The following is an 11,571-nucleotide window of genomic DNA, read 5'->3' on the forward strand; positions in this document are numbered from 1 at the left end:
CCACCGCCGTCACGGCGGTTTTTCCCTTTTTTTTTTTTTTTAACAAAATGTACCTTTCCTCCTTGGGACATCCTTCCCTCCGCCGCCGCCGCCAATTCCTTGCCTTGCCGCCTCGACATTGCCGTTATTTGAATTTTTTTTTTTTTTAGAGAGGTTGAAAGAAGATGAGCAATGAGAGTGTGAGTGTTTTTTTTAAGGTCAAGGGCAATTTTGGCAAACCAAGTGAATTTTGTGGGCTTTATGTAGTAATTTGTGGGCGATGTTTAACAAATCCCAAAAATTAGCCACACTATATTTTGTTTTAAATTTCTTGTTTTAAAATATAGTATAGATGTGACGATTTCTTCCAAAAATGTGTCCCATGAAAATTACAGATCATTCCTTCTTTATATGGAATAATCTAACCCTATTAAATCACATTACAATTAAGGTAAAAAACAGTGTAAACAATTTCGTTTGTTTTGCAACGTGCATGTACGTACGTATTCGTTTGACCCTTTCCAATTAGTCTCCTTGTCAAAAATCTTTAAAAAAATAGTCGAAAGGAACCAATTCTTTCTGGTATTCAACTATTGAACCAAACTAACATTGAATACGTATTTATTATTAAATTTGGTCCCTCAAACTCAGCTCATGAATATAACAATGATACCAGACTACTACTGCAGCTGCCATAACTCTGATTTTATTATGCCGAATATATATAATACGGATAATACAACTACTTCATTTATTTCAAAATATTTTGTCTTTGGCCCTGTTTACTTTACCTTAATTTTGCTAAACTTAAATTATTTTTGTTGAACATAAATTATTTTTACTGAACTAAAATTATTTTTGCTGAACTGAAATTATTTTTTACTGATTTTCTATTATATTTCTTATTTATAGTTACTGAATTTTACTAAACTGAACTTATTTTTACTTAACTGAAATTATTTTAGTAAACTGAACTTATTTTTAGTGAATTGAAATTATTTTTACTTAATATTATTTTTTTAAGGTGAAGTGAACAGGGCTTTATACAGATAATTAATATAGTGATTAAGACTAAAGGATAGTGTAAGGTATTCAATGATATATATCTTACAAAACTATGCTTTTTAAAATTTTTATACATATAATAACAATTTGTGGTCAAATATTTTAAAATTTAACCATGAAATTAAAATTAGACCCTATATTTTGGGATAGAGAAAGTATACTCCATAACTTTGTCCATTATTAATCCGATTATAAAATTGAAAATAATCACACTTATCAAATAACTAACATACCTAACGTAATTAAAATTTTGTTTTTCCCTTAATGCAAATAAACAGTATATAATAGCAGAGGTTAAAGTGGTTGATTAGTGATATCGCTTCCCGCTTTATATCCCTGACGCTTAAAGATCAAATTTCATAGGACTCACTTAAAGAAATATCCCTTATTTGAGTTATCTCCTTCCCTCAAGTAAGGCCCCCTCTTCTTGTCTTACAAAATAAATAAATGAATACAAAGTAGAAAAAAAATAATTGTGAGCGAATGCCGAATGGTGGCTTCGTGCACTAAGCCCAAATAAGTTGGCGCAGCAGAATGCCAGCGAATTAAAAATATAGAACTGTGACGAATTTGCGATTAGTAGGTGAGAAGTGAAACCACATTATTTTTAATTTTTATCTATATAAATTACCTTAAATTTACACTGAAATTACACAAAAACCCTCAACTACCACCACCACCACCACTTCCCCTAAATCCCCACTTCTCACTTTTTCTTTTTCAGTTTTTCTTCTACTTGATCTTTTTTTTTTCTTTTTTTTTTTTAGAAAATAAAAGTTCTAAACCCACTGTTTACAATTATACTACTTGAGTATATTTAAAAAGCTTTTCTAAACATGTTTATGGGTCACATATATAACATTATACGTATTCAATAAGTAAGTCTTTTATTAAAGTAAACATCAAAGTTTTAACCATAATGTTAGAGTTGGCAAAAGTTGACACGATAGAAACTGGATACCAAAAAAATAGATACTAGAATTAATGGTTTGCGACCTATTTAATTAAACATGATGGGTTGGTTTTGAGATTCCTAACACGATCCAACTCGTCCAAGAAAGATAATATGGAAATGATAAATATAATTAGACAATATGACACGAATATGATATGGAAAAGTGGGTTAGTGTCAAGGGTTTCTGACATATTTAATTAAACGGTCGGGTCAAGTTAATATTGAGGTTCTCCAATGCGTGAACGCGAACATGAATAGGACACGACACGTTCGTCAACTCTACACTACACTATGTCATACGATCTTTGTCCTCCAATAATCTTTATGTTAGGTTTGCACATTCATATTAAGAAGGATGGAAGGAAATTGTAAGAGGAACATAGCCAGGTCCGTTCTTTAGACTTGAAATGAAATGAGCAGAATAGAACTAAAATGAAGTAGATTAATTAACTGAGATGACCTAAACTAAACCAAATTGAAAAAAATTCAAAAGATTCGAGCCTAAATAGAGGGGGTCAACTTCACATTGGTTGAGAAGAAAGAAATTTACTACTATTTGAAAACAAAGGGGAATTACTTATGGATATTCTAAAGACTAAGTAGCAGAAAAGATTATATGTGAACAGATTGAATATAATATGTTGTCATTTCAAAATAATGCAAGTACATTAATAAATGAAATACGATCGAAAAGAATCAATCATGACAATCATGATTCATGAGCTAGTAAATATAAATAATTAAATAATTTATGTCAGTGAGATCTTGATTAGAGGTGATTGTTTGCAGGTTTGGACAGAAAACAGGCTCGGCCTAAACTTCAATTTTTGTAGAACATGCCTAATGTAGCAAAACCAAGCCCTTTTATGTGAGGTTGGCAATATTTCTATCCTCGATCGCCCTATTGAACGGGTCGGTTTAGCAAGTCTATAATTATTTGAATTATTTTTTACCAACACTAATTAATCTTTTTAATATTTATAAATGTTAAAAAATTATTTTGAAATTTTCTTGATCACAAATGATAATAGAAATTAAAAAGTTGGAATTTTGACATATATTAGTGAAAAATATGAAAGAAATTATTTAGCAAGTCTATAATGATGAAATATCAAATAAAAATTAATACTTGTAAACTATAAAAACTTAGAATTCAATAATATAAAATCATCGTAAGTGTTGAATAAAACTTTCCTGAAGTGGGTTTTCTCTTTTAAAACTTTTTTAAATTTGGGGGTGTTTGGCAATTGGCTTTTTGTCTAGCTTTTGGCTTTTGAGTTTGGTCAAACAACCAAAAAAATATGTTTGGTAGTTAGCTTTGTTGTTGGCTTTTAAGCTGACTTTTCCGCCAAAAGCTAATATGAGTAGCTTTTTCTATTGGTTTTTGGCTCGTTAGCCCACTTTATCACTAATAAACAGCTAATAACCATAAATAAATTTACCAAACACTTTTGTAAGCAACCGGCTTAAACAACTAACTTAAAAAGCTAATTCATACAGCTACTACTTCCAGCTAGTCAAACAAGCCAAGCAAACAAGCCAGCAGCCAACCGCCGATTGCCAAACAACCCCTTTATTTGGATTCTATTTCTTTTTCTCACTTTACAGTTTACGCACCCTTTTTCTTTTCAAACTTTTTCAACTGGTAATCTTGTTATATATTTTTTTTTTTCTCGATTGGGCAGTATTTTATGACAATTCATGTTAGCTAACCCCAAATCATTTTGAGACTAATGTTTTGTTGTTTTTGTATACGTGTAGAATAAACTAACTAAAAATATATTGATTTTTTTTATAAACTTGCTACGCGGGCAGGCCCGTAGCTTATATTATCTTGTCCATACCCGTCCATTGACATTAACGGTTTAGGCTTAGTCCGCCAAAATATTCATTTTTTAAATTGTTGTCCAAGCCTATTCGTTGGCGGGCCGAATTAGGCTGGCTTAATGGGCCGTCTAACCCATAAATAGCTCTAGTCTTGATCTAGTGGTGACACCATGAAGATTAAGGGCATCTATACAATAAGTTACATATTTGAATTTACTTCTTAACTAGATGAAATTCGTGTAATGCATGATTTTTATATAATATTTTGTACTTCCTCTATTTTTTATTAAATCCATTACTTTCTAAAAATAGAAGTTTCAATTTAGGTCTTGTTTGGTTTGATGTAAAATGTTTTCATGGAAAACAAATTTTTCGTTTTCCTTTGTTTGGTTTTTGAAGGAGTGGAAAACAAGTTTCCCAATGGTGGAAAGTTGCAACCTTAATAGTGGAAAACATTTTCCTTCACAAAACAAGTGAAGCCACATTTTCCTCCCTCCTCCTTACCTTCTTTTTTACTTTTCTCATCCATCCTCACATTCTCACTCCTATTTTTCTTCTTTTTTTTTTCTTTGACTTTCCTTGTAATGCAACCATACAAAGGAAAACTAATTTGCAATTGTGCGTTTACTTGAAAATATGGTTTCCATGAAAACTATTTTTTCATTGAAAATGTTTTACATCAAACCAAATAGAGCCTTAGATGCATCACTTTCCCTCTCAACTAATGAAATCTATCTATCTCTTTCTTATCACATGAGCCCTCTTTATTTTTTCTCTCTATCTCTAGCTTTCAATTCCAAAAATTGCGTAGGAGTTTACAATTACAAAAGTGATGCTACTAAAAAATGAAGGAAGTATAATTATTGTAATCTTTTAATATCTATGACATTTAAACATAGATTTTTCGCTAAAATTTCTATTGGAAAAAAATAATTGTTATTTTGTTAGTTATTTCAAAATTGATAAAAAATATATTTTGTCATATTCTGGTGAACATTTCATTTTGTATTACTGTAATATAAATTGTAATTTTTTTTTCCTATTCAATAGATGTTTAGATAAAAATTTTAATAAGAAAATTAAAGTTTTATTTATTAATATTAGATTTTATTTTTGAATTAATTTTAAAACAGTGATGATTATAACTTGAATATATTACTACTCCGTATAAAATAAACTTAAACCTCTTTTCTCTCATATTTTATTGCTTTTGCTTGGTAATTGAATTTTTTAATTTTAAATTAAATTATAATACTCTTTTTCAATCTTAGATTTATATTTTTGTGATTTTTATTTATTCGTTCAATATTGAATTAGATACAATCTTTAAAATTATAAGATAATTTTATTTTTATTAATGTTTAACCACTCACATTATCTTTTGTAGTTTCCGTAAGGAAAAAAAAAACCCTCCCCTTTTTATATTCCCCTGTCTCTTAATTAAGAATCTATTTGGGTTTTTTCACAGGAATTAAGAAAGTTGGTGGAAGTACATAAGTGCATGTGAGGATGGAGAGAGATAGAGAGAAAAAAAAAGTGGTACGAATAATTGAAGAGAGAGAGAGAAAAAACGTTGAAAATTGATGTAAAAAATCATAATTGACAACTCATAAAAAAATGGTGAATATTCCTAAATACTATAACCTTAAAATAGAAATAAGTTCTTAATTTTGGACTCCCAAAAAAAGAAATACAGGCTCTTAATAAAGAAATGGAGGGAATACTTCGATAAATTTGTAAGTAATTTTTACGGAATATTAACTCAGGACATCACCCGAGTCTAAAACCTAGTTCCGACTTAAAAATTGATTTATTTTGTCCCACTTCTTCTCTTTCCTTACCTGTCCCATCTCCGTTCCTAACACCAACACTTCTCCAACTACCCCCTCTTCCCCCACCTTATAAAACCCCCTCTCTCTCCTCTCTCTCTCCTCAACTCAAAACCCCGTCTTTCTCTCTCCAACTTCGGCGGCAGAACAACAACAACAACCCCATTAACACTCCAATCAAATTCAACAACAATGGCTCTTTCTACCAACACCATTCTTCCTACCAAAACCTCCTTCTTACCTTCCTCCTCCTCCGCCGCCGCAAACACCGCCACTTTCTCTCTCCTCCCCCGCAAACCCCGCCACATCTCCGCCGTCCAATCCTCCGATAAAAACACCCCCATTACCTCCGCCAAACCCACCATCCCTTCCGCCGCCGCATCAACCACCACTATCCCCTCCACTACTCCGGCGAAGACCCAGAAATGGACCGTTGATAGTTGGAGGTCCAAGAAGGCATTGCAGTTGCCTGAATACCCAGATCAGAAAGAACTCGAGAATGTTCTTAAAACTATCGAAGATTTCCCCCCAATTGTCTTCGCCGGAGAAGCTCGTATCCTTGAAGAGCGTCTCACTGATGCTGCTCTCGGCAATGCCTTCCTTCTTATGGGCGGCGATTGCGCTGAGAGTTTCAAAGAGTTCAACGCTAACAATATTCGTGACACCTTCCGTGTTCTTCTTCAGATGGGTGCTGTTCTCATGTACGGTGGTCAGATGCCCGTCGTCAAGGTTAGTAACTTAGTTACTTACTTAATTTTCTTTGATTGTTTTGGTAAATTCAATTAGTATTGACATAACTCATTAATATTAGGTGGGGAGAATGGCTGGCCAATTCGCCAAGCCGAGATCAGACGGTTTCGAGGTTAGGGATGGAGTAAAATTGCCGAGTTACAGAGGGGATAATATCAATGGAGATACATTCGACGAGAAATCGAGGATTCCCGATCCACAAAGGATGATCAGGGCTTACTGCCAGTCGGCTGCTACTCTTAACTTGTTGAGGGCTTTTGCAACTGGTGGTTATGCTGCTATGCAAAGGGTTACTCAGTGGAATTTGGGATTTGCTGAGCACAGTGAACAGGCTGATAAGTATGTTTTACTTTGATTTTCTCATATCATGTCTTGTTGACTTTTTTTCTAACCCTTTATAGTAACTGTTAATAGTTAGATACTTGTAAGTTTGTTCTTTTGTGTTGCTTGTTACATGTTTAACTCTTATTTTGTTGAGAATAGTAAGGGGATCCTTAATTGGAACAATAGTAGAATTCATTGGATTTCGCATATTGCAAATTAGGATGGAGGGATTATTCAATAGGTTTGTGGTACAATCAGTTTGTAATTGTACCTCCCTACGTATGGTACACGCGATTATACAATAGAATTCAGAAAATTTCGTGGTTGAATTGGTCATAGTTGGAATTGGACCATTGAAGGGATACTGAATCAATCTATAGGGTTGAGATTTTATTGATGTGGGTGTTTTTCGCTGTTATCGACACGTCTTGGGGTGTTTTGGGATCTTGTTTTGGGCTGAGTTTTTTTTTTTTTCTTCCCTATCATTGTCAACTTTAAGGTCAATGAATTATATTCCATTATTTGTCCTTGATTAAAAGGAAGTTCTTGGTGAAATATACTAGGATGAGGGCCTGAGGCAGTTGATTTTTCCTATTTGGGGATTAATTCATGTCTTCATTCTGTTATGGGGCTTGATAACTGGGGACAGTATAGTGGCATTGATTTCCATTCAATTTTAAATGCGCGTGAATTCAATTTGCTGCCTTAGATGCACCATCATATTTCTTGACCCTTCAGCTTTTGAGTGGGCACCAAGTTGGATGCTCTTAAATATAGGTATTAGAATTGCTCATGTATCTGGTATATAAAGATTTGGTTTTTTGTCAAATAAGGTCATGTAACTGTAATTTGTCAGATTCTCTTCTTATGATGCAGATCTTTTCTGCTTGGATTGTGTGATGGTATTTATTTGAAAGTGTAGTTCTTTGCTACCTTAGCCATTTACTAGTATATGTTGCTTTTGACCCAACGTCTTATTGGCATTTTTGCCTTTGGTTGGGCCTCTTAACTTTGGGATGAATGTATTTAGCTGGTGACCTCAATTTACTCCACTTGTTCCCAAAACTTTTGTATGAATTTGCTAAATGTTGCCTTTTTGCTTGGTTTATGATGTTGACAATTTATGAAAATTGCACACCTGAGTAATGAAATTGTTGATTAGGGCTTTTACCGTTAATTGATTGTGTCAGCCTCAGCCATGTGCAATTTTTGAAATTTTTAATCAGAATTTGACATAGTACCATGTTAAACGATTCCAGGTACCAGGAATTAGCTCACAGAGTTGATGAGGCCCTTGGATTCATGGCTGCTGCCGGGCTTACACTTGACCATTCTGTAATGCAAGCTACTGAATTCTGGACTTCCCATGAATGTTTGTTGTTGCCATATGAACAATCTCTCACAAGGTTAGATTCAACTTCTGGGCGCTACTACGATTGCTCAGCTCACATGCTTTGGGTTGGAGAACGTACTAGGCAGCTTGATGGTGCTCATGTTGAGTTCCTTAGAGGAATTGCCAATCCCCTTGGAATTAAGGTAACTGAAGCATGCATTATCCATTTCAAGCCCCCTTTTTTTTTTTCCCTACTGTTATTTGATTACATGTAAAAGTCAGATTTTAGCAGCTAATGCAATTAATTGAACTAATGTGGCTCAACATGAATATTTGTCGGTGGTACAGGTGAGTGACAAGATGGATCCAAATGAGCTCACCAAGCTCATCAACATAATGAATCCTGACAACAAGCCAGGGAGAATCACTATAATCACTAGAATGGGAGCTGAGAACATGAGAGTGAAGCTTCCTCATCTGATTAGAGCTGTCCGTAGGGCAGGTCAAATCGTGACTTGGGTCAGTGATCCTATGCACGGAAATACCATTAAAGCTCCTTGTGGTCTGAAAACTAGGCCTTTTGATGCTATTCGGGTATGTTGCTAATATTATGCAATGGCATTTAATATTGTCCTGATTTTGTTAAATGCGTGTTACAATGCTTACAAAGTCATAGTTCACCACATTCAATTAGATGCTAGATTTGGGTGTTTGGTCAAATTATTGATGCAGTTTACCAGTAGGGTGTGGGTTTCAAAGGAATATGGGGTTGGATTTGGGAAGTATGATGCCAAAAAGACAACTGACCACATTCGTATTAACTCAATGTACTTGGGGAAAAAATAAATTTGAGTCATTTGTTATGGTAGGCAAGATATTTTTGTACGAGGGGCCACTTTTTACATGCTTATGTATATTGCTTATTGCTTTTAGATCTTGTAGTAAAGTCATCTTATTACAATGTATATGGTGAAAATATCAATTATAACCAATACTTATCAAATTACCATTTATGGTCCCTCTAAAGCTATAGTTGGCAATTTGGAATCTAATCAATGCTTGCTTGAATCGTAAGAATCAAGAATCGCTACAATTATTGTGATGCACACACAAGCATTTGATCACAAGGCAAAAGCCGTATCTCCCAGTTATTGGGGCTCCGGTATTTGGCTGGAACTTTGTAGTTGCTAGAACAAACTAATTACTTCCCACACATAATTCTTCCACTCTTGTGGATGCTTATTTGTAAGTTTTGGTAGGTAGGGTGTGGTAGGTGGGAAGATGCTAGAGGGTGTAGCTTGATGGTCTCTTATACTTTCATGATTAGTAATATGATTTAACATGTTGGCTTGATATTTTAAATTAGATACTTTTAACTTTGGTGGGTGGACATTTGATTTATTGCGTGGATTGGATTATACTTGTCAACTTGTGGCATCTTTAATTTTGTTTCCCTTGCAACATGCCAACGTGCTTACATTGTTGTTCCTTTTCTCTTATTTGACAGTCCGAAGTCAAAGCCTTCTTTGATGTCCACGAGCAAGAAGGAAGCCACCCAGGTGGAGTTCACCTAGAGATGACAGGACAAAATGTGACCGAGTGCATTGGTGGGGCCGAAACTGTGACCTTTGATGATCTGAGCTCACGCTACCACACACACTGTGACCCCAGGCTGAACGCCTCCCAATCTCTGGAGCTTGCTTTCATCATTGCAGACCGTCTAAGGAATAGGAGGATGAAGACCCAAGCATCTCTTACTTCCTAAACAGAATCCCCTTCTTTTTTACTTCTTTTTGGTGTGTCAAAAGTGTTGTTTAGTTATTGTACGAATATTTATAACAATACATGCTTAAGTACCGGATTCTTTTAGAAGTGTATTTTGTGTACTGTATGTGTATACCGTTGAATACCAAAAATCGAGTATTCTGGTGTTTGAGACCATGACAATTGACAATAAAATGTGACTACTTATTTACAAAATTTGTATTGTTAAAATAATACTTCGTCTTATGATAGTATGATTAATTAAAATAAGTAAACTATACTATAATCATGATTGTTGGCCAGATAATACCTAAACAGTTGACCATGACATGTTATTTTTGAGTGCAGAGTGAGTAAGAAGGAGCTTGGTCAAAAATGGCGATTGATCATGATGACATTTTGGTTGGTGTATGATAATATGAATAATGAATGAATTTGTTGTCCTGCCTTGAAGGACCTGCTTTAAAATAGAATATACGAATACTTAATAAGTTGGTAGTTTAAACTTTAGACTTTAGAGGACTTTTATGTTTTAACCCATGAATTCTAATTCTTGTTGGCTCGGCTCGGCTCGGCTATACTTTTGCAACCGAGTGAACTACATACAATTATACAAAGTACTCTGGATATTATGGTTTCAAAAATAAAAAGTACTCTGGGCATTAAGCATTAGTGAATTAGTGGAAATTATACTATTTTTTCGGGTATGTGGTGTTTTTTAATCATTGCAACAACAAAGGCATTTGGGTAAATCACATATGATCCAGTTCTGCCATTATCTGGTTCAAAGGCAGAACCAGAAGAGAATAAAAAGGATGTATCACCTTTATTTGGATACCTATTAAAAGGAGGAAATTGGAAGGATTTATTTTCCTTCCTTATTAATAAATCAAATTCCTCCGTCATTTGAAAAATTTGGAAGGAAATTGGAAGGTGACCTTCTCCCTCCCCTCACCTCACCTCCCTTTTCCTTCCCTCTTTTTCCTTCACCTCCATTCCCCTTCACTATTATTATCCAAACATAGCGTTAAGGAATAGAATTATCCACTTTAATGATTGGTAGGTAATTGAAGTTATGGTAGATTTATAGTTGTGAATTAAATATGTCATAGTTTGAATTTTCTAAAGTCTAAATTTAATTTTTTTGATGTGATTTGGTCTAATTTAATTGTTTGATTTAATGGACTTTGACCTTAATTATGTTGATGCATAATAATAACAAAAATATATTTTCAAATAGAGTTTTTTTAGACTCGTATTTTATTTTCAAATATCTTATTTTTATAATTTTTACAAATACGAAATTGAAGGTATATAACAATAATTAAATGAAAATAAAGGCTACAAAAATATAACAATAATGTGTTTGTTTAATCAAAGGAAAAATGGTGTGGCGTGACATTTCGTCACTGAATTTGAAAACGAATTCCGGCACAACCGGGGTGAACGTTGTATCGCCGGTACGTTTTCTAAGGTTACATACCACTCTCACTCAAAGACACTTTTGGGTGAGAGGTGGAGCCATATAAATTTATGCCCAAAAGAAGAAGAATGTGTTTAGCTCTTTGTATTTTATTTTTCCTCCCTTTAGTGGGGGATTGTTGGAGTAAAGAGTGTAAAAGTCATTTTTTTTAGTTGGTTTGTGGTCTTTATAGAGCTTGATTAGTTTGCTTCACAAGTAGGTTGTGGCCTACCATGTTTTCCCACAGGTGGGTTGTGGATTAGACTTTTTCATGTCTAGATTC

The 11,571-nt window shown here is 34.0% G+C and overlaps 1 protein-coding gene across 1 annotated transcript; it reads left to right on the forward strand.

The window, feature by feature from the left end:
* The first annotated feature begins 5,694 nt into the window (after nucleotides 1–5,694).
* LOC110709664 (phospho-2-dehydro-3-deoxyheptonate aldolase 1, chloroplastic-like) lies at nucleotides 5,695–10,042 on the forward strand. Its single transcript, XM_021887882.1, has 5 exons — nucleotides 5,695–6,384; nucleotides 6,467–6,744; nucleotides 7,989–8,265; nucleotides 8,411–8,656; nucleotides 9,570–10,042. The coding sequence occupies exons 1-5, from the start codon at nucleotides 5,848–5,850 to the stop codon at nucleotides 9,825–9,827; spliced, it is 1,596 nt and encodes a 531-aa protein (XP_021743574.1). The 5' UTR covers nucleotides 5,695–5,847; the 3' UTR covers nucleotides 9,828–10,042.
* The last annotated feature ends 1,529 nt before the right edge of the window (nucleotides 10,043–11,571 follow it).

Source organism: Chenopodium quinoa, unplaced genomic scaffold, assembly GCF_001683475.1.
Source record: "Chenopodium quinoa cultivar QQ74 unplaced genomic scaffold, ASM168347v1, whole genome shotgun sequence".
In the NCBI taxonomy this organism is placed as follows: Eukaryota; Viridiplantae; Streptophyta; class Magnoliopsida; order Caryophyllales; family Amaranthaceae; genus Chenopodium; species Chenopodium quinoa.

Coding starts and splice junctions, on each gene's coding strand:
- LOC110709664 (XM_021887882.1), top strand. CDS start 5,848: ATGGCTCTTTCTACCAACACCATTCTTCCTACCAAAACCTCCTTCTTA. Junction 6,385..6,466: donor GTCAGATGCCCGTCGTCAAG/GTTAGTAACTTA, acceptor CATTAATATTAG/GTGGGGAGAATGGCTGGCCA. Junction 8,266..8,410: donor CCAATCCCCTTGGAATTAAG/GTAACTGAAGCA, acceptor TCGGTGGTACAG/GTGAGTGACAAGATGGATCC.